Source organism: Tachyglossus aculeatus, chromosome 20 (genome assembly GCF_015852505.1).
Source record: "Tachyglossus aculeatus isolate mTacAcu1 chromosome 20, mTacAcu1.pri, whole genome shotgun sequence".
Taxonomy (NCBI): domain Eukaryota; kingdom Metazoa; phylum Chordata; class Mammalia; order Monotremata; family Tachyglossidae; genus Tachyglossus; species Tachyglossus aculeatus.
In genome coordinates this window covers 14,747,570-14,771,001 of record NC_052085.1, presented here as the reverse complement: position 1 = coordinate 14,771,001, position 23,432 = coordinate 14,747,570, and the positions used below count along the sequence as shown (strand labels likewise).

At 45.5% G+C, this 23,432-nt stretch overlaps 1 protein-coding gene across 1 annotated transcript; it reads right to left on the bottom strand.

The window, feature by feature from the left end:
* Window positions 1-6,501: 6,501 nt before the first annotated feature.
* Window positions 6,502-21,952, bottom strand: CFAP97D2 (CFAP97 domain containing 2). The gene is made up of 5 exons (XM_038762126.1): window positions 21,793-21,952; window positions 13,860-13,940; window positions 11,753-11,871; window positions 9,318-9,510; window positions 6,502-6,883 (listed from the first exon to the last, which is right to left on the bottom strand). The coding sequence occupies exons 1-5, from the start codon at window positions 21,889-21,891 to the stop codon at window positions 6,743-6,745; spliced, it is 633 nt and encodes a 210-aa protein (XP_038618054.1). The 5' UTR covers window positions 21,892-21,952; the 3' UTR covers window positions 6,502-6,742.
* Between the last annotated feature and the right edge of the window lie 1,480 nt (window positions 21,953-23,432).

Below are 23,432 nucleotides of genomic sequence, written 5' to 3'. Positions count from 1 at the left end.
ATCAAGTTGGACACAATCCCTGTCCCACACGGGGCTCACAGTCCCAATCCCCATTTTGCAGATAAGGTAACAAGCACAGAGAAGTTAAGTGACTTACCCAAGGTCACACAGCAGACAAGTGGTAGAGCAGAGATTAAAACACAGGTCTTTCTTAATCCCTAGAGAAGTTCTGCAGAGCAAGCAGTTTCCCATTCTTGGCCTCAGTCTCCCCTTCATGCTAACTGTGTGGCTTAGTGGAAGAAGCCCGGGCTTGGGAGTCAGAGGACATGAGTTCTAATCCTGGCTCCGCCACTTGTCTACTGTGTGACCTTGGGCAAGCCACTTAACTTCCCTGTGCCTCAGTTATCTCATCTGTAAAATGGGGATTAAGAATGGGAGCCCCACATGGGACAACCTGATTACCTTGTAACTATCCCAGTGCTTAGTAGAGTGCTTAGCACATAGTAAGCCCTTAACAAATAGCATAATAATAATTATTATTATGTGGACGTCTCTTCCGATCCCTTGAGAACCCCTGGAGAGGGCTCAATCAGTGGGAAGGATTGAATGAATGAATGAATAAATAAATGAATGGACTTTGGCTCCCATGAAGGACTTCAGGATAGCATGGCATAGTGGATAGAGCCCAGACTTGGGAGTCAGAAGGTCATGGGTTCTAATCCTGACTCTACTTGCCTGCTATGTAACCTTAGGCAAGTCACTTCACTTCTCTGGGCCTCAGTTCCCTCATCTGGAAAATGGGACTCTGAGCCCCACGTGGGACAGGGACTGTATCCAATCCAATTAGCTCGTATCTACCCCAGCGCTTAGTACAGTGCCTGGCACATTAACAAGTGCATAACAAATACCATTATTATTATTATTAGCCAGAGGAAGGACACACAAGGTTTGGGATTAGAAAAAGGCCCATAGCCGTCTGTTAAGGTTAGGTTATAAAATCCTCCAGGGCAAGATTCATGTCTACTTTCTCCATTGTTTTAGACTGTGAGCCCACTGTTGGGTAGGGACTGTCTCTATATGTTGCCAACTTGTACTTCCCAAGTGCTTAGTACAGTGTTTTGCACACAGTAAGCGCTCAATAAATACGATTGATTGATTGATTGTCACTCTCCCCATTGCTTAGTCCTATGCTCTGCACACACGTGCTCCATAAATATAATCTATTGATTTGTTGATTGGTTAATCTTGCAAGTATAAGAAGCCGCTTGGCGTAGTGGCTAGAGCACAGGCCTGGGAACCAGAAGGTCATGGGTTCTAATCCCAGCTCTGCCACTTGTCTGCTGCGGGATCTGTTCTGGGCCTCAGTTTCCTCATCTGTCAAATGGGGATTGAGACCGTGAGCCCCATGTGGGACCGGGACTGTGTCCAACCCAATTTGTTTTTATCAACTCCAGCGCTTAGTACAGTGCCTGGCATTTAGGAAGAGTTCAACAAGTACTACAATTATTATTATTATTAGGTACCCAAGGTAGACTCTGAACTGGGCCTACTTCTCCACAGCTCCAGAAACACCGTGGGGTGAAACCAGGACAGGAAATGCTTCAAGTTCGGTTTTCTCCTCCACAGAGATCAGAAAGAGAAATTTTCCACAATTTTCCACCAATTTTCCTCCATGGGGACTGATGCAGACCCTGAGGCTACTTGACTACTTGAGCCCTGAGCTCCTTCCTTCCTCTCCCCCTCGTCCCCCTCTCCATCCCCCCCAACTTACCTCCTTCCCTTCCCCACAGCACCTGTATATATGTATATATGTTCGTACATATTTGTTACTCTATTTATTTATTTTACTTGTACATATCTATTCTATTTATTTTATTTTGTTAGTATGTTTGGTTTTGTTCTCTGTCTCCCCCTTTTAGACTGTGAGCCCACTGTTGGGTAGGGACTGTCTCTATATGTTGCCAACTTGTACTTCCCAAGTGCTTAGTACAGTGCTCTGCACACAGTAAGCGCTCAATAAATACGATTGATGATGATGATGATGATGATGAATAACTCTTCCGTGTGAGCAATGTGTTTTCTTTCTTGAGCTAGTGCTTTGGCAACAGTAGTGAGCCCCAAGTGGGACAGGGACCGTGTCCAACCCAATTACCTTGCATCTACCGCAGCGCTCAGTACAGTACCTGGCACATAGTAAGCGCTTAACAAATACCATAATTATTATTATGATTATTAGTATGTGTGAGCTCACTGTGGGCAGGGAGTTTGCCTGTTTGTTGTTACACTGTACTCTCCCAAGCGCTTGGGTAGGGACCGTCCCTATATGATGCCAACTTGTACTTCCCAAGCACTTAGTACAGTGCTCTGCACACAGTAAGCGCTCAATAAATACGACTGAATGAATGAATGAATACAGTAAGCACTCAATAAAAAATATTGAATGAATTACGGGTGTGTGTTTCTCCCAAAAATTGCCGGTGTGCGATTTTGCAGTTTTGCTTGGCCACCACTTGGTGTAACTGTTACTCTTTGCATAGATGAGGTTTGTCATCATCATCATCATCATCAATCGTATTTATTGAGCGCTTACTGTGTGCAGAGCACTGTACTAAGCGCTTGGGAAGTACAAGTTGGCAACATATAGAGACAGTCCCTACCCAACAGTGGGCTCACAGTCTAAAAGGTAGTCACAAGGTTTCTGCTGCATAGGGACGGGGCATGGGCCTGGGAGTCACAAGGTTTGCTGCCGTTTGTCTGCTGCATGGGGTTGGGGCACGGGCCTGGTAGTCATCATCATCAATCGTATTTATTGAGCGCTTACCGTGTGCAGAGCACTGTACTAAGCACTTGGGAAGTACAAGCTGGCAACATATAGAGACAGTCCCTACCCAACAGTGGGCTCACAGTCTAAAAGGTAGTCACAAGGTTTCTGCTGCATAGGGACGGGGCATGGGCCTGGGAGTCACAAGGTCTACTTCATGGGGTTAGGGCACGGGCCTGGTAGTCATCATCATCAATCGTATTTATTGAGTGCTTACTGTGTGCAGAGCACTGTACTAAGCGCTTGGGAAGTACAAGTTGGTAACATATAGAGACAGTCCCTACCCAACAGTGGGCTCACAGTCTAAAAGGTAGTCACAAGGTTTCTGCTGCATAGGGACGGGGCATGGGCCTGGGAGTCACAAGGCTTGCTGCCATTTGTCTGCTGCATGGGGTTAGGGCACGGGCCTGGTAGTCATCATCATCATCAATCGTATTTATTGAGCGCTTACTGTGTGCAGAGCACTGTACTAAGCGCTTGGGAAGTACAAGTTGGCAACATATAGAGACAGTCCCTACCCAACAGTGGGATCACAGTCTAAAATGTAGTCACAAGGTTTCTGCTGCATAGGGACGGGGCATGGGCCTGGGAGTCACAAGGTCTACTTCATGGGGTTAGGGCACGGGCCTGGTAGTCATCATCATCAATCGTATTTATTGAGTGCTTACTGTGTGCAGAGCACTGTACTAAGCGCTTGGGAAGTACAAGTTGGCAACATATAGAGACAGTCCCTACCCAACAGTGGGATCACAGTCTAAAAGGTAGTCACAAGGTTTCTGCTGCATAGGGACGGGGCATGGGCCTGGGAGTCACAAGGTTTGCTGCCATTTGTCTGCTGCATGGGGTTAGGGCACGGGCCTGGTAGTCATCATCATCATCAATCGTATTTATTGAGCGCTTACTGTGTGCAGAGCACTGTACTAAGCGCTTGGGAAGTACAAGTTGGCAACATATAGAGACAGTCCCTACCCAACAGTGGGATCACAGTCTAAAATGTAGTCACAAGGTTTCTGCTGCATAGGGACGGGGCATGGGCCTGGGAGTCACAAGGTCTACTTCATGGGGTTAGGGCATGGGCCTGGTAGTCATCATCATCAATCGTATTTATTGAGTGCTTACTGTGTGCAGAGCACTGTACTAAGCGCTTGGGAAGTACAAGTTGGCAACATATAGAGACAGTCCCTACCCAACAGTGGGATCACAGTCTAAAAGGTAGTCACAAGGTTTCTGCTGCATAGGGATGGGGCATGGGCCTGGGAGTCACAAGGTTTGCTGCCATTTGTCTGCTGCATGGGGTTAGGGCACGGGCCTGGTAGTCATCATCATCATCAATCGTATTTATTGAGCCCTTACTGTGTGCAGAGCTCTGTACTAAGCGCTTGGGAAGTACAAGTTGGCAACATATAGAGACAGTCCCTACCCAACAGTGGGCTCACAGTCTAAAAGGTAGTCACAAGGTTTCTGCTGCATAGGGACGGGGCATGGGCCTGGGAGTCACAAGGTTTGCTGCCATTTGTCTGCTGCATGGGGTTAGGGCACGGGCCTGGTAGTCATCATCATCATCAATCGTATTTATTGAGCCCTTACTGTGTGCAGAGCTCTGTACTAAGCGCTTGGGAAGTACAAGTTGGTAACATATAGAGACAGTCCCTACCCAACAGTGGGATCACAGTCTAAAATGTAGTCACAAGGTTTCTGCTCCATAGGGATGGGGCATGGGCCTAGGAGTCACAAGGTTTGCTGCCATTTGTCTGCTGCATGGGGTTGGGGCACGGGCCTGGTAGTCATCATCATCAATCGTATTTATTGAGCGCTTACTGAGTGCAGACCACTGTACTAAGCGATTGGGAAGTACAAGTTGGCAACATATAGAGAAAGTCCCTACCCAACAGTGGGCTCACAGTCTAAAAGGTAGTCACAAGGTTTCTGCTGCATAGGGACGGGGCATGGGCCTGGGAGTCACAAGGTCTACTTCATGGGGTTAGGGCACGGGCCTGGTAGTCATCATCATCAATCGTATTTATTGAGTGCTTACTGTGTGCAGAGCACTGTACTAAGCGCTTGGGAAGTACAAGTTGGTAACATATAGAGGCAGTCCCTACCCAACAGTGGGCTCACAGTCTAAAAGGGGGAATTAATTTTCTCCTTCGAGCCGGAATCGAACCAGCGACCTAAGGATTCCTATAGCGTAGTCATCATCATCAATCGTATTTATTGAGCACTTACTGTGTGCAGAGCACTGTACTAAGCGCTTGGGAAGTACAAATTGGCAACATATAGAGACAGTCCCTACCCAACAGTGGGCTCACAGTCTAAAAGGGAGTATATGGTAAGCGCTTAACAAATACCACAGTGGTTAATAGAATTAGTAGATTTGATCCCTGGATTCTATGCCAGCTCTTTGCAGCTCTTCCTCTGACTCCATACATTAAGTTGCCTAAACGTCCGATTTCCCTTCACTGTGTGGGTTTCATTTTGCTGGCTTGGAATTCATTTCATTTAGAAAAGCATTAATTGTTTTTTAATGTGGCTATGCCCAGGGACGATTATAAATAGTAACACACTAATAACAATTTTCTTCTGTGGGAGGCTGTCAGGAAGCTGGGAAGTAAAGAGGAGATCAAACAGAATAAACGGAGGGGATCAGTTCGGGGTTTGTGGGAGGGGAAAATGTTGTCACTTCATTAACCGAGCAACTCCGCCTCCTTACACTCTAAGGACTGTAAGCTCGTTGCGGGCAGGGAATGTGTCATTGTTATACTGTACTCTCCCTAGGGCTTAGTACAGTGCTCTGCGCACAGTAAGAACTCAGTAAATATGATTGACTGATGGACTTTTTCTCCACTAGTACAGTGCTCTGCAAGGGTGCTTATGTTCAATAAATACTGTGAATTTAGGAGAGTTTCTGGAGTTATTATCATTATTACAGTGCCTGGCACATAGTAAATGCTTAGCAAATACCATTATTAGTAGTAGTAGTAGTATTATTATGGCATTTGTTAAGCACTTACTATGTGTCATGCACTGTTCTAAACACTGGGGTAGATACAAATGAATCAGGTTGGACACATTCCCAGTCCCAAATGGGGCTCTTAGTAGGAGGGAGAACAGGGACTGAATCCCCATTTTACAGTTGAGGAAACTGAGGCACAGAGAAATGAAGTGACTTGCCCAAAGACACGCAGCAGGAAGTGCCTGCGCCTCAGTTACCTCATCTGTAAAATGGGGATGAAGACCCTGAGCCCCACGTGGGACAACCTGATTACCCTGTATCTCCCCCAGCTCTTAGAACAGTACTTGTCACATAGTAAGCACTTAACAAATACCATCGTCATCATCATTACCCGCTAAGCCACGCTGCTTCTACTCTCCCAAGCTCTTTACACAGTGTTGTGCACACGGTAAGTACTCACCATCGACTGATGGATTGCTTGACAGAAGCCCTGCCCAGTGACAGCAGAGAGTCTGGTAGGAGAGAGAGGACTGCTCTCTTCCTCTTGGCAGTCCAGAAAAAGTTCCTTCCCCTCCACCCCAGTCTCCAACTTTGGTCTCAAGACCAAATCCGGCATGATTTGAGATCCTTTCTCTTGCTTACGTATCAGTTCATCTGCTGACTATCATCACCTCCTCCAAAAGGGTTTTGCTGCATCACCCTGGGATATTATTTTTGTTAAAAGCCACATCCTCGTTTCCCTCTGAACAGCTGCGCTTGGCACGATAGTACGGAGTTGGTATCTCCATCTTTCTTTTTTTTATTTATAACATTTAAGAGACGGCCGTGTGCCAGGCACTTGTGCTAAGCACTGGGGTCGAAACAAGCTAATCGGGTTGGATGCAGTCCACGTCCCACAGTCTTCATCCCCATTTTCCAGTTGAAGGAACTGAGGCACAGAGAAGTGAAGTGACTCAACCAAGGTCTTACTGTTTCCTTGGCTGTCGTCTCTGGTCCCGGCGTCACCGCCGAAGTGGGTCAGCAATCGTCTACTGGGGGCATCGTTCCCCAACACATCCACTTGGCTCGAATCCTGATTCTTCCTCCACCAGTTTACCTTCTCCGTCCTCATCTTGTTGTCGCTTGGCCTTCTGGGCCTGGTTTGCCCCTCTTTTGTTGAATTTTGATTCCTGCCCGATCAAAAAGAAATCCATCGGAAATAGAACTTTTAGCGGAACGAAGCCATGGGGCTCTCTCCTTTGGAAAATCTCTTCTTGGAGCAGGCTGGGGGTTAGAGAGGCTGGGAGGGGAGGGAGAGGAGAAGTTTAAACTCTGGCCAGGAGAACCCACTCTGAATAGATCCATATTTAATAATAAGTTTTATTAGTAGTAGTAGTAATAATAATAATAGTAGTGGAGAAGCAGCTTGGCTCAGTGGAAAGAGCATGGGCTTTGGAGTCAGACGTCATGGGTTCAAATTCCGGTTCCACCAACTGTCAGCTGTGTGACTTTGGGCAAGTCACTTAACTTCTCTGTGCCTCAGTTACCTCATCTGTAAAATGGGGATTGAAACTGTGAGCCCCCCCATGCGACAACCTGATCACCTTGTAACCTCCCCAGCGCTTAGAACAGTGCTTTGCACATAGTAAGTGCTTAACAAATACCATCATTATTATTAGTAATAGTAATACTTGTCAAGTGCCTACTGTGTGCCAAGCACTGTACTAAGCGCTGACAAAAGACACAAGCTAATCAAGTCGAACACAGTCGCTGTCCCTCATGGGGTTGTTCACAGTTTAAGAAGGAAGGACTAATATGTAATCCCCACTTTACAGTTAAAGAAACAGGCACAGAGAAGTTCAGTGACTTGATCAAGATCACACAGCAGACAAGGGGGATTAGAACCCAGGTCCTGTGACTTCCAAGGTCCGTGATCTTTCTACTGGGCCATGCTGTTCCAGATCAGTAAAGGGGAATCAGGCTTGCTTTTTGTTTTGGATCAAATCCTCCGAAGCCCTCACCGGAAAACTGTCTTTTCCAACCCAGGAAAACCTGATCTTCACTACAGGTCATCAGGCTTCATTCCCAGAGCTCTGGGGTTCCGGCCTAGAAGGAGGGGAGGTTTACCTTAATTGATGTGCCCCCTGGGAAGATGACACATTCATCTCTGTTTGAATCTGTCTGGGTTCTAATCCCGGCTCTGCCACTTTGCTGTGTTGACCTCGGGCAAGTGACTTCACTTCTCCATGCCTCAGTCCCCTTAACTGTAAAATGGGGATTAAGACTGTGAGCCCTGTGTGGGCCAGGGACTGTATCCGGCCAGATTATTTTGCATTTACCCCAGCTCTTAAAACAGTGCCGGGCACATAGGAAGTGCTTAAAAATATCATTAGTATCATTATTATTACTACGAAGCTCACCTCCTGGACAAAGCCTGAATCTTGAGCAGCGAGAGTGAGCCCTGGGGAAACTGTTTCTTGAAAAGCAGCATGGTGTAGTGGCTAGGGCGTGGGAGCCAGAATCAATCAATCAATCAATCAATCGTATTTATTGAGCGCTTACGGTGTGCAGAGCACTGTACTAAGCGCTTGGGAAGTACAAGTTGGCAACATATAGAGACAGTCCCTACCCAACAGTGGGCTCACAATCTAAAAGGGGGAGACAGAGAACAAAACCAAACATACTAACAAAATAAAATAAATAGAATAGATATGAACAAGTAAAATAAATAAATAAATAAATAGAGTAATAGATATGTACAAACAGATATACATATATACAGGTGCTGTGGGGAAGGGAAGGAAGTAAGATGGGGGGGATGGAGAGGGGGACGAGGGGAAGGTTGTCTAATTCCGGCTCTGCCGCTTGGCTGCTGTGTGACCTTGGGCAAGTCACTTCACTTCTCTGTGCCTCACTTACCTCATCTGTAAAATGGGGATTAAGACTGTGAGCCCCATGTGGGACAAGGACTCATCCAATTGGCTTGAATTCCCCCCCCCCCCCCCAGCGCTTAGTACACTGCTTGACACATAATAAGCCCTTTACAAATATCATCATTGCTATTATTATTATTGTTAATGTTATTATTTTCTTGTCTGAGCAGAACTTGCAGGACTGGGTAAGTTAGATCTGAGGAGCTACATCATTTCCATCTGGATTTTATAAGAAGGCCGGGCTGGGTTGGAACCCTGCTCTGTCATTCTGGCCAACTCTATCGCCCTCCCGCCCACTCCACGGAAGGAAAATCGAGAGCTGTCATTATCATTATTATGATGAGTGTTATTAATACCAGTAATAAATATAATCATATTATATAACACAACCATAATGCGGTAATTATGTACTAAAAATGATAATGACAGTGCCCAGAGGAAATAAATCAAGCCTGAAAATCAAGGGCCCTGCTACTTTGCTTCTTGGGTGACAGGGCGTCATTTTGATTCTCAGTTTCCTTGTATTTACTGAATGCTTTCTGATAATAAATGTGGTGTTTTCAAGCACTTACTGTGTGCCAGGCACTGTACTAAGTACTAGCATCGAGGAGACAAGGGGAATAACGGTGGAGCAGAATGGACAATTGAAAGGAGTAAGAGGATCCGCGGATGGAAAGAAATCCACCATTACCTTCCATTTCCACGTATCCCAGCCTCCAAGCGGGTATTTTCTAATATTATTCTTGTATCTTTCCGACACTCTCCAGTCTTCCTGCCATTTTTTCACTTGATACTGAGGCTCCTGCTTCATGATCCTTTTCAGGAGGGCTTGATTCTCCTTCCTCACGAGGGAGATTTCCCGCTCTCGCTTTTCCCTGTTTAAACTCAAAAGGAAAAGACTTTGGATCAAACCGGGGCAATAATAGAGCCCACAGTTTCAGACAGCAAATCTAGACCCTGAGAGTTGGCAACTCGATTAGTGGAAAGAGTGAGGGCCTGGCAGTCAGAGGATCTGGGTTCTAATCCTACCCCTGCCAATTGAGGCAGAGCCAATTGAGGCCTCACTCCTAGCCCGACGGCAATTGTGGATATATTGTTATGGGTAGGGAACGTGTCAGCTAGTCCTGCTGTATTGTACTCTCCCAAATGCTTAGCAGAGTGCTCTGCACATAGTAAGTGCTCAATAATACCACTGATCCTTAGGCTCTGCTATTTCCCCTATGTATAATTTATTTTAATGTCTGTCTCCCCCTCTTTTTTTAATGGTATTTACTAAGCGCTTACTTTATGCCAGGCACTGTACTAAGTGCTGGGGTAAATACAAGCTAATTAGGTAGGACACAGTCCCTGCCCCACATGGGGCTCACAGTCTTACTCCACCTTTTTCAGATGAAGCAACTGAGACACAGAGTAATTAAGTGACTTGGCAAAGTCACACAGCAGACAAGCGGTGGTGTCAGGATTAGAACCCAGGTCCTTCTGGCTCCCAGGCCTGGGCTCTATCTACTAGGCCATGCTCCTGGTGGGCAACTATCACAACTCCATTGCATTGTACTCTCTCGGGCATTTGGTATAGTGCTCTGTTCCCAATAAGCATCAACAAATATGATTGATTGATTGATTTCACTTCTGAAAGCAGAATGACTCTTTCATTATCCTCTGTTTGAACCTTCCAAGGGGTTGGATAGAACATCACTGCAGCTGACCGAAAGCCTTCAGAGAGGTGTGTGAATCCCAATTTCACATTCAAGCCCTGTGAATATACGCTTGAATTCATATCCTAAGCGTTTAGTACAGTGCTCTGCACACAGGAAGCGTTCAATACATACCATTGATGATGATGAATTTGTGTCTATGGATGAGGATTGTGGGGGTGAAGACAGCTAGAAGGAAGAAGGGCAGAGCTGATAGAGGGGGGATGTGGTCAGCTCTGCTCCTGTTTCTGAGCTCTCTGGGGAGGGTCCTGTCACTTTCTTCTCCTCCTCTTTCCTCTCCCCCCGCTTTGCTTCTATTTTTGGCTCCATCTCTGACCCCTCACGGCCGAGTCGGCCCAAATCGATTGCCCTAGGATGAGGTGAACTCAATCCAGGAATCCCCAAGTCCTGTCAGCCAGTTACTCGTATTTATTGAGCGTTTACTGTGTGCAGAGCACTGTATTAAGCACTTGGGAGAGTACGTTAGAGCAATAAGCGACGATTAGAGAAGCAGCTTGGCTTAGTGGAGAGAGCACAGGCTTGGGGGTCAGAGAACATGGGTCCTAATCATCATCAATCGTATTTACTGAGCGCTTACTGTGTGCAGAGCACTGTACTAAGCGCTTAATCCCGGCTCCACCACTTGTCTGCTGTGTGACATTGAGCAAGTCACTTCATTCATTCATTCAAACATATTTATTGAGCACTTACTGTGTGCAGAGCACTGTATACTAAGCAGTTGGAAAGTACAATTCAGAAAACAGAATTACCTTCTCTCTGTCTCAGTTACCTCATCTGTAAAATGGGGATTAAAAGTGTGAGCCCCATGTGACACAACCTGATTACCCTGTATCTATCCCAGCACTCAGAACAGTGCTTGGCACATAGTAAGTTCTTAACTAATTTTCATAATTACTATTATTATCTTATGTTCTAGAGGGAAAGACGGGGGGATGAACAAAGGGAGCGAGTCAGGGTGAGGCAGATGGGAATGGGAGAAGAGGAAAGGGGGGCTTAGGGAAGGCCTCTTAGAGGAGGTGGGCCTTCTAAAAGGCTTCGAATGCTGGTGTATTCAAACCTGTATATATGTATATATGTTTGTACTTATTTATTATTCTATTTATTTATTTATTTTACCTGTACATATCTATTCTATTTATTTTATTTTGTTAGTATGTTTGGTTTTGTTCTCTGTCTCCCCCTTTTAGACTGTGAACCCACTGTTGGGTAGGGACTGTCTCTATATGTTGCCAACTTGTACTTCCCAAGTGCTTAGCACAGTGCTCTGCACACAGTAAGCGCTCAATAAATACAATTGATTGATTGATTGGTGGTGGGGGAAGTAACAGAGATGGACAGAGCTGTGGCTCATGGCCCGACTGTTGTTTATTCAATACCGTGGGTGAGGGCCAGTTGTCGGAACTCCCAATACCTTCTGCACTTGTAGTTGTTGTGGTTATCGATGCAGCCCCCGCTCTTCATGATGCGGGCCATCTTCTCCAGCAGCAAACCGTTATCCCTCTCGATGACCAAAAGCCTCTCTTCCTCTAGCTGGGCCCAGTGCGGGCAAGGAAACACACCGTCTTTACTTCATTCCTTGATTCAATCGCATTTCTTGAGCTCTTACCATGTGTGGAGCACTGTACTAAGTGCTTGGAGCATACAATGCAACAATAAACGGACACATTCCCTGCCCACAATGAGCTTACCAACCTCAATTATCCTTTATCTCCCCCAGACCTTAGCACGGTGCTTGGTATGCAGTCAGCACTTAAAAGATACCACAAATAATAATAATAATGATAATTGTGGCATTTGTTAGGCACTTACTACGTGTCAGGCACTGTACTAAACTCTGGAGTAGATACAAGGTAATAAAAATAATAATAATAATGATGGCATTTATTAAGTGCTTACTATCAGGTTGGACACAGTCCCTATCCCACATGAGGCTTTCAATCTTAACCCCCACTTTACTGATGAGGTAACTGAGGCACAGAGAAGTGAAATGACTTGCTCAAGGTCACACAGCAGACATGTGGCAGAGTGAGAATTATAACCCACTTCTGATTCCCAGGCCCCTGCTCTTTCCACTGGACTATACTGCTTCCCTTATATAATAACTATATATGATAATATACTACGCAGTACAACATATACAGCACAGGCCTGGGAGCCAGAAGGTCAGGTCATGGGTTCTAATCCCGACTCCACCACCTGTCCACTGTGTGACCTGGCGCAAGTCGCTTCACTTCTCTGGGCCTCAGTTACATCATCTGGAAAATGGGGATTGAGACTGTGAGCCCCATGTGGGAGAGGGACTGTGTCCAACCCGATTTGCTTGTATCCTCTCCAGCGCTTAGTACAGTGCCTGGCACACAGTAAGCCCTTAACAAGTACCATACCTATTTTTACTATTATTAATTTTCTTGTATCCATGCCAGCATTTAATACAGTGCCTGGCACATAGTAAGCACTTAACAAATACCACAATTATTTTTATTATTATTAATTTGCTTGTATCCACCCCAGCATTTAGTACAGTGCCTGGCACACAGTAAGCCCTTAACAAGTACTACAACTATTTTTATTATTATTAATTTGCTTATAACCACCCTAGCATTTAGTGCAGTGTCTGGCACATAGTAAGCACTCACCAAATACCACGATTAATACCATTATTTCTTATATAATGATATAAGAACTTGTTTCTACCCCCTTCAAATGTAAGCTCGTGTGGGCAGGAAATATGTCTACCAACCCTGTTATATTGCTGTATTGTACTCTCCCAAGCTTAGTACAGTGCTTTGCGCACAGTAAGCGCTCAATAAATACAATTGTTTGATTTTCTTCTTTCCCAAAATGAGTCTTTCTAAAGCAAAAGAAAAATGATTGAGTCTTCATCAGTCAGTTAGTGAGCGCTTACTATGTGCAGAGCACTGTACTAAGCACTTGGGAGAGTCCGATAGAACAATATTTGAGATGACAAGCCACTCCAGTTGACCACTGAAATTGGTGTCCAACAGGAAGCAGGTCCTCCTAAGGAGGGGAAAACCCCTGGGGTCACAAAGAATCTCCCCTCTGTCTTTTTATTTTGTTTTATGGTATTTGTTAAGTGCTAGGTCTCAGGCCCCATACAGATCCAGGATAATCTAGTTAGACACAGTCCCTGTCCCACTTGGGGCTCACAGGCTTAATCCCCATTCTACAGATGAGGTAACTGAGGCCCAGAGGAAAAAAATGATTCATTTAATTGTTCCCACCTGCTCTTTCCCTGGAAAAGACTTTTTCCTCGCTTTTCTCACAGAAGATGTGGTGACCTTTCACCATCCCGAAAAGAAAGAATGCTTTTGGGAGCATTTATCCCTCAGGGCAGTTCTGGTAAAGAGGAAGTTAATTGGCACTCAGGTGGCCACACATTGATGTGATTTTTTTTTTTTCCCTGGCTTCCTGGGCCTGATTAGTCAGGTCTTCCTGGTTTGCAACTCATTTATCCTAATTAACCAAGAGATAACCTTGGGGAAGAGGGTGGGTGGTACCTTCAGTTTCTTGAGCTTCAAGTGAAGATGGCCAAAGGTCACTGGAGCTTGGGTATCCACCTCTGGTCTTGCTGTCTGGATCTGCAACAGATTTTAATCCATTTGGGTGAAAGTGGTTTTGGTTTTTTTTTTACAAATAATTCAAAGCTGTGGCTAGATGGAGCCTATTATTAGCATGAATAGCATTATACACCTCATTATTCATATTATGTAGGGCAAAGAGAAGTTTCCGAGGGAGTGGAATAATCGGAAAAAAGGTTTTGTGAGGCCTGTTGGTTTGCTACGAAATCTAACATGATGCTTCGTGAATCGGAAAGGTGATAGAAGTGCTTCCCATATCGGATCGGGATTAGGGGAATCGTCTATTATGGGGAAGGTCGAAAGCACATAGTAAATCGTGTGGCTTACAGAAAGAGCACAGGCTTGGGAGTCAATCGTATTTATTGAGCGCTTACTGTGTGCAGAGCACTGTACTAAGCGCTTGGGAAGTACAAGTTGGTAACATATAGAGACAGTCCCTACCCAACAGCGGGCTCACAGTCTAGAAGGGGGAGACAGAGAACAAAACCAAACATACTAACAAAATAAAATAAATAGAATAGATATGTACAAGTAAAATAAATAGAGTAATAAATATGTACAAACATACATACATATATACAGGTGCTGTGGGGAAGGGAAGGAGGTAAGATGGAGAGGGGGACGAGAGGGAGAGGAAGGAAAGGGCTCAGTCTGGGAAGGCCCCCTGGACGAGGTGAGCTCTCAGTAGGGCCTTGAGTCAATCAATCAATCAGTCGTATTGAGCGCTTACTGTGTGCAGAGCACTGTACTAAGCACTTGGGAAATATAGAGACGGTCCCTATCCAACAGCGGGCTCACAGTCTAGAAGGGGGAGACAGAGAACAAAATCAAACATACTAACAAAATAAAATAAATAGAATAGCTATGTACAAGTAAAATAGAGTAATAAATATGTACAAACATATATACATATATACAGGTGCTGTGGGGAAGGGAAGGAGGTAAGACAGAGGGGATGGGGAGGGGAAGGAGGGGGCTGAGTCGGAAGACCTGGATTCTAATCCCAGTTCCTCCAATTGCTTGCTGTGTGACCTTGGGCACATCATTTCACTTTTCGGTGACTCAGTTTCCTCAAAAGTAAAATGGAGATTAAATCCCACTCCCTCCTACTTAAGACTTAGAACAGTGCCTGGCACATAGTAAGTGCTTAAGTACCATTATTATAATTATGATTATATGTGAGCCCCTTTTGGGACAGGGACTGTGTCCAACCTGATTAACCCATATCTATCCCAGCATTTAGAACAGTGCTTGATAGTGCTGTCCACCCTAGCCACATACTCCAGCAGAAGGGGCATTGACTGCCTTTTCCCTGAAGGCTTAGTTAGCATAGCCGACTGACTCCGTTGTAGGGACTGTCTCTATATGTTGCCAACGTGTACTTCCCAAGCGCTTAGTACAGTGCTCTGCATCATCATCATCATCAATCGTATTTATTGAGCGCTTACTGTGTGCAGAGCACTGTACTAAGCGCTTGGGAAGTACAAATTGGCAACATATAGAGACAGTCCCTACCCAACAGTGGGCTCACAGTCTAAAAGGGGAAGACAGAGAACAAAACCAAACATACTAACAAAATAAAATAAATAGAATAGATATGTACAAGTAAAATAAATAGAGTAATAAATATGTACAAACATATATACATATATACAGGTGTTGTGGGGAAGGGAAGGAGGTAAGAAGGGGGGGTGGAGAGGGGGACGAGGGGGACAGGAAGAAAGGGTGCGCTTACTCTGCACACAGTAAGCGCTCAATAAATACGATTGATTGATAGTATGCAGGGCTCAACCTCTCAGAAGATCCTGTAATCGAGGAGGCCTGACACTGATCAAAGCGGACTCCCTGTCTGAGACGACCCCATCCTGTGTGGGCAATGCCTCCTGCTAACATCTCCTCACAACGGGGTGCCAAAGTTTCACACACCCCGGAATCCTTTGTGTAGCTCCGATGAGGAACCAAATAAAAGGGAAGAAGGGCCTGGAAGGTGAACGGGTGAGAAATCAGCTTTCCTGCTTCTACTGCTCTTCCCAGACTGAGCCACTTCCTTCCTCTCCCCCTCATCCCCCTCTCCATCCACCCCATCTTACCTCCTCCCCTTCCCCACAGCACATGTATATATATTTGTACATATTTATTACTCTATTTTACTTGTACATATCTATTCTATTTATTTTATTTTGTTAGCATGTTTGGTTTTGTTCTCTGTCTCCCCCTTTTAGACTGTGAGCCCACTGTTGGGTAGGGACTGTCTCTATATGTTGCCAACTTGTACTTCCCAAGCGCTTAGTACAGTGCTCTGCACACAGTAAGCGCTCAATAAATACGATTGATTGATTGCTCTATTTGAACTCATTTCTTCGAGTCCTTTTTCCTATCTGCCTCACCACCTTGGGTTCTCAAACCCTGTGGCCGATTTACACCGGTGAACTTATTTTGCCCCCTACTTGTCGATAACATTAACTAGCAAAGATACATACTTATGCAGATCTGTTTGGTATACCCACTTCAGAGATGAGAACCCTGAGGCTGAGAAATCAAGTAATTTATTCAATGAGCACTACAAATGGAAGGATGGCTATATAGAGTAGCTACAAATATAGACAGGTATTTGAGCCACGGTTTGGTATCTGTTCTCCCCCCTCCTCTACTTGTCCAATTATCTCCTCTCCACCTTTTTGTTTTATTTTATGGTATTTGTTGAGCGCTCACTATGTGCCAGGCACTGTACTAACCATTTGGGTTGATACGAGATAACAGGGTTAGAAGCAGACCCTGTCCCACACTGGGCTCTCAGTCTTAATTCCTATTTTACAGTCTCTTTGTTGCCAACTTGTACTTCCCAAGCATTTACTACAGTGCTCTGCACACAGTAATCACTCAATAAATACAACTGAATGAATGAAATGATGTAACTGAGGACTATTGAAGTGACTTGCTTAAGACTGCACAGCAGACAATAATAATAATGCTAGTATTTAAGTGCTTACTATGTGCCAAGGATTGTAATAAGCACTGGGGTAGATACAAGGTCATCAGGTTGTCCCACATGGGGCTCGCAGTCTTAATTCCCATTTTACAGATGAGGTAACTGAGGCCTAGAGAGGTGAAGTGACTTGCCCAAAGTCACACAGCTGACAAGTGGCAGGGGTGGGATTAGAACCCAGGCCCTCCGACTCCAAGTTCTGTGCTCTTTTCTCTAGGCCAAGTTCCTTCTCCATTTCTTTTAGAATGCTCTCCACTCGGAGGACAAAGTAAGCGCTCAACAAATACCACAGTTATTACCGTTATTACTACTATTATTTTTAAAGCCAGCTCTGATAATGTTGATGATGGTATTTAAGCGCTTACTATGGGCCAAGTACTGTTCTAAGCACTGTGGTAGATACAGGGTAATCAGGTTGCCCCACATGGGGCTCACAGTCTTAATTCCCATTTTACAATGAGGTAACTGAGGCACCGATAAGTTAAGTGACTTGCCCAAAATCACACAGCTGATAAGTGGCAGAGCTGGATTAGAACCCAGAACCTCTGACTCCCAAGCCTGTGCTCTTGCCACTAAGCCACGCTGCTTCCCAGCCCCTTTGTGTGTTGACAGCGACTAATGTTTTTAAAGTCTGAGTGGGAATCCATAGAAATTCAGACTTTCTAGTTTCATTGCTATTTTTCTACAAGGATGGTCTCAGTGAGCTTTCCCAGATACTGCCATGTTTCTGGGACTTTGGCAAAATATTTCACTGTCTTCCCTGGGCGGGACAATATGACTGGACCTGTTTATTGCATCCCTAAGGCCCAATTAGTGACACAGTTGGCCCCTGGGAATGGCTTACATTTAGAGACACAAGATTCTGATAAGGCCGAGTGAGGTTAATTCTGGGTTTGGGGAGAGATGTGTTTCCTCTTTGATGGGAAATAGGTCCTGGGAGAAAAGATGGAAGGAATTCCGTGGAGTGAGGCATGGGCTGACTGGAGCCAGCTTGTGATGTGACTCGCTCTTTTTGAGACTGACTGTTCATCTGAAGATGTGGGTTGATTCCGCAGAGCTATCCATAATCGTAAGGCTTGCCACCAGGAATTTGGCATGATCACTCACTGGTGACTGGGAAGGAAGCTCCCTATGTCTCCGGGTAGCGGTGTTTCCGGGGAGATAATAGTGGTATTTGTTAAGCGCTTACTATGTGCCAGGCACTGTTCTAAGCGCTGGGGTAGATTGAAGGTAATCAGGTCGGACACAGTCCCTGTCCCACAGGGGGCTCACAGTTTCAATCCCCATTTTACAGATGAGGGAACTGAGGCCCAGAGAAGCGAAGTGACTTGCCCAAGGTCACACAGGAGACACATGACAGAGCGGGATTAGAACCCATGACCTTCTGACTCCCAAGCCTGTGCTCTATCCACTCTTTCATGCTGCTTCTGGTTCTGGACCTTGGGCAAGTCACTTAACTTCTCCATGCCTGTTACCTCATCTGCAAAAAAAGGGGATTAAGACTGTGAGCCCTACATAGGACAGGGACTGTGTCCAACCTCCTTCCCCTCCCCACAGCACCTGTATATATGTTTGTACAGATTTATTACTCTATCTTACTTGTACATATTTACTATTCTACTTTATTTTGTTAATATGTGTTCTCTGTCTCCCCCTTCTAGACTGTGAGCCCGCTATTGGGTAGGGACCGTCTCTATATGTTACCAACTTGTACTTCCCAAGCGCGTAGTACAGTGCTCTGCATACAGTAAGCACTCAATAAATATGATTGAATGAATGAACCCAATTATTTTGTATCTACCCCAGGGTTTAGTACAGTGCCTGGCACATAGTAAGTGCTGAACATATACCACAGTTGTTATTATTAGAGGGATTAGAACCCAGGTCCTCCGACGCCCAGGCCTGGGCTCTTCCCAATCAATCAATCAATCAATCGTATTGAGGGCTTACTGTGTGCAGAGCACTGTACTAAGCGCTTGGGAAGTACAAGTTGGCAACATATAGAGACAGCCCCTACCCAACAGTGGGCTCACAGTCTAAAAGGGGGAGACAGAGAACAAAACCAAACATACTAACAAAATAAAATAAGTAGAATAGATATGTACAAGTAAAATAAATAAATAAATAAAGTAATAAATATGTACAAACATATATACAGGTCCCACACTTCCGGACCTCCTTATAGCCAAATTAATCAATTAATCGGGCCCTAATCCTCCTTGACTTCTCGGCTGCCTTTGAAATCATGGACTCCTCCCTCCTTCTTGAAACACTGTCAGGGCTCAATTGGGCTGAAGCAGAATTAGCTTGCTTGGTTCTCCTTCCCTCCTTCCCAGATTCATTCCCTGTCCCTTTATCCTCCACTCTATCCCTTAACTGTCCGTGTTCCGCAAATCCCTGCCTTGGGTCTCTTCTCGCTCTAGCTGACACGGTGCCTAGCACATAGTAAGTGCTTAACAAATACTACAATTATTATTATTATTCTACCTCCATTCTCTCAGAAAGCTCATTGGCATAGGTCCACCTCTCTGTGGATCACGCCAAATCTCCTTCTCCTTGAATAACAATAATTGTGGTATTTAATAATAACAATAATAATGATGACATTTATTAAGCGCTTACTATGTGCAAAGCACTGTTCTAAGCGCTGGGGAGGTTACAAGGAGATGAGGTTGTCCCACGGGGGGCTCACAGTCTTCATCCCCATTTTACAGATGAGGGAACTGAGGCACAGTGAAGTGACTTGTCCAAAGTCATACAGCTGACAATTGGCAGAGCTGGCATTCGAACCCATGACCTCTGACTCCAAAGCCCGTGCTCTTTCCACTGAGCCATGCTGCTGCTTGTGAATTTGTGAAGCGCTTACTGTGTGCCCGGCACTGTACTAAGCGCTGGGGTGGATATGAGCAAATCAGGTTTGACACAGTCCCTGTCCCACGTGGGGCTCACAGTCTCAATCCCCATTTTCCAGATGAGGGAACTGGGGCACAGAGAAGTGAAGTGGCTTGCCCAAGGCCATACAGCAGACAAATGGCAGAGCCAGGATTAGAACCCATGACCTTCTGACTCCCAGTCTCTACCCAGTATTCCATGCATCACCAGGTGCTTAGTACAGAGCTCTGCATCCATTAAGTGCTCAATAAGTGTAATCTCGCATTTCCTCTTGCCTCAGGGCCATTTCCACTTGGGTATCCCACCCAACACCTCAAACTTCAGTCAATCCATCAGTCAGTGGTATTTACTGAGCGTTTACTGTGTGCTGAGCACTGTACTAAGCGCTTGGGAGAGCACAATATAAAAGACTAGTTATAGACAATCCTTGCTCACAAGGAGTTTACAGACTAGAAGGGCGACAGACCTTAAAATAAATTACAGATGGTTACACACCCAAGTGTCGTAGTAGAGAAGCAGCATGGCTCAGTGGAAAGAGCACGGGCTTTGGAGTCAGAGGGCACGGGTTCAAATCCCGGCTCCATCAACTGTCAGCTGTGTGACTTTGGGCAAGTCACTTCACTTCTCTGTGCCTCAGTTCCCTCATCTGTAAAATGGGGATTAAAACTGTGAGCCCCCAGGGGGACAACCTGATCACCTTGTCACCTCCCCAGCGCTTGGAACAGTGCTTTGCACATAGTAAGCGCTCCATAAATGCCATTATTATTATTATTACTTGAGGGGGGGAAAATATCAAACTTAACGTGTCTATCATTGAATTTATCATTCTTCCTAAACTCATTCCTCTTCCTGACTTTCCAGTCTCAGTGAATAACACTACCATCCTCCATGACCCTCCGGAATCCCTCCATTTTGTGTATCCCAGACTTCCTGCTATCTGTCAACTCTCCCAGTCAGTCTACTGCGAAGTCCTGCCATTTTTTCCTTCAGAACAACTCCTGGATTTTTTTTCTTGTTAATGGCATTTGTTAAGCGCTTATTCTGTGCCAGGCACTGTACTAAACTCTGCGGGAGATACAAGATAATCAGGTTGGACACAGTCCGCATCCCACTTGGGGCTCACAATCAATCCCCATTTTACAGATGAAGTAATTGAAGCCCAGAGAAGTGAAGTGACCTGCATGGCATAGTGGCTAGAGCACAGACCTGGGACTCGGAAGGTCATGGTTTCTAATCCCAGCTCAGCCACCTGTCTACAGTGTGACCTTGGGGAAGTCATTTCACTTCCCCGGGCCTCACTTACCTCATCTGTAAAATGGGGATTGAGACTGTGAGCCCCATGTGGGACAGAGACTGTGTCCACCCTGATTTGCTTGTATTTACCCCAGCACTTAGTACAGTCTCTGACACATAGTAAGTGCTTAAAAAATACCACAATTATTATTCTTGCCCAAGACCACACAGCAGACCAGTTGCAGAGCTGGAATTAGAACCCATGATCTTAGAGGAGCAGCGTGGCTCAGTGGAGAAGAGCACGGGCTTTGGAGTCAGAGGTCATGGGTTCGAATCCTGGCTCTGCCACGTCTGCTGTGTGACCTTGGGCAAGTCACTTAACTTCTCTGAGCCTCAGTTACCTCATCTGTAAAATGGGGATTAAGACTGTGAGCCCCATGTGGGACAACTTGATCACCTTGTATCCAGCACTTAGAACAGTGCTCTGCACATAGTAAGCGCTTAACAAATGCCATCATTATTATTCCATCTCCCTTGTCTACTTGTTTCAGAGCAGAAATCGGAGCTGGGGCTGCTGGTTTCCCCTCCCACCCCACTGCCTGTCTCTTCAGACATCTCTCTTTAGCAGTCCCCTCATGAGACTGCTTATTAATCTCCTTCTTTAAGAATAACCCCGACCACCTGCCTTCATTATCGACGGGGAATCTGCCATGCCAGAGCGAGGGGGAGGGTCTCGCCTACCTTTTTCTTGTGTTGCTCATAATGGGCTTTGTCCCACTTTCTCTGCAGATATTTGCTGCTACAAGGCAGTGTGGCCTGGGAAGCGCGGGCCATCTCCATGTCTTAAACTGGGAGGGAAAGAGCGAGAGAGAAGGGAAAGGCCTCCACAGCTCTGACCTTCTTCCAAGCCGGGCCCGGGACACGGTGGGGTGTTTACAGCGGATCATGTGCCGGTTGGCATGGTATCCTGGCTAAATGGGAAAAAAGAATAGCTGGGGGAAGCGCTTCCGACGAGAACAGCCGACTGGGATCGGATAGCCAAGGGGTGTTTCCTCAGAGAAGTTTCCCTGTCGGTGCCTGCTCTCCACTTATTAGTGTCTGTCTTCTCCTCTAGACCGTAAGCTTGTTGTGGGCAAGGAATGTGTCTGTTCTGTGGTTAGATTGTAATCTCCCAAGCGCTTCATACAGTGCTCTACATGCAATACTTCGTACAGTGCTCTACACTGCCAGGAACAGGAAGCAAGCACACCAGATCAGTCAATCATCTACATTCGTCATCATCAATCGTATTTATTGAGCGCTTACTGTGTGCAGAGCACTGTACTAAGCGCTTGGGAAGTACAAGTTGGCAACATACAGAGACAGTCCCTACCCAACAGTGGGCTCACAGTCTAAGAGGGGGAGACAGAGAACAAAACCAAACATACTAACAAAATAAAATAAATAGAATAGATATGTACAAGTAAAATAAAGAGTAATAAATATGTACAAACATAAATAAATAGACTAACAAATATGTACAAACATATATACATATATACAGGTACATATATACATATATGCAGGTATATATTACCTGTATATATACAGGTAAATATTGCTCCCCCATCAACCTTGTATCCTTGGAAGTAGGCCTTTCTTTCCGTTCCTCTCTTCTTGGCTTAGTGGAAAGAGCACAGGCTTGGGAGTCAGAGGTTGTGGGTTCTAATCCTGGGTCCGCCACTTGTCAGCTGTGTGACTTTGGGTAAGTCACTTCTCTGTGCCTCAGTTACCTCATCTGTAAAATGGGGATTAAGACTACGAGCCCCACGTGGGACAACCTGGAAGGAAGGACCTGGGTTTTAATCCTGGTTCCGCCACTTGTCTGCTGTGTGACCTTGGGCAAGTCACATAACTTCTCTGTGCCTCTGTTCCCGCCTCTTTAAAATGGGGATTAAGAGAGTGAGCTCCATGTGGGATAACCTGATTACCTTGTATCTCCCCCAGTGCTTAGAACAGTGCTTGGCACATAGTAAGCGCTTAATAAATACCATCATTATTACCCCAGCACTTAGAACAGTGCTCGGCACATACCATCAAAAACCAGCATCATCATCGAGTCACTTTTCTGCGCCTCAGTTCCCTCATCTGTAAAGTGGGGATTAAAGACTGTGAGTCCCATGTGGGACAAGGACTGTGTCCAGCTCGATTTGTATCACCCCAGCCCTTAAAACAGTGTCTGGCACATAGTAAGCACTTCACCAATACCACAGTTATTCTTATTTCTGTGGGCACTTCCCCCCTTTCCTCCCTGCCATGCCGACCCCGCTGGTGGTTCCCGGGCGACCTGACGGGCACATGTGCTGCCTCGGTAGGTCTCGGGAAATCTCCAAATCTAATAA

What these genes read in the sequence shown, in the direction of transcription:
- CFAP97D2 (XM_038762126.1), bottom strand. Translation starts at nt 21,891, where the DNA reads ATGGAGATGGCCCGCGCTTCCCAGGCCACACTGCCTTGTAGCAGCAAA. An exon ending in ATGAGCAACACAAGAAAAAG is followed by an intron (nt 13,941 to 21,792) that starts GTAGGCGAGACC and finishes AATCTGTTGCAG; the next exon opens with ATCCAGACAGCAAGACCAGA. An exon ending in GGGATACGTGGAAATGGAAG is followed by an intron (nt 6,884 to 9,317) that starts GTAATGGTGGAT and finishes TTGATCGGGCAG; the next exon opens with GAATCAAAATTCAACAAAAG.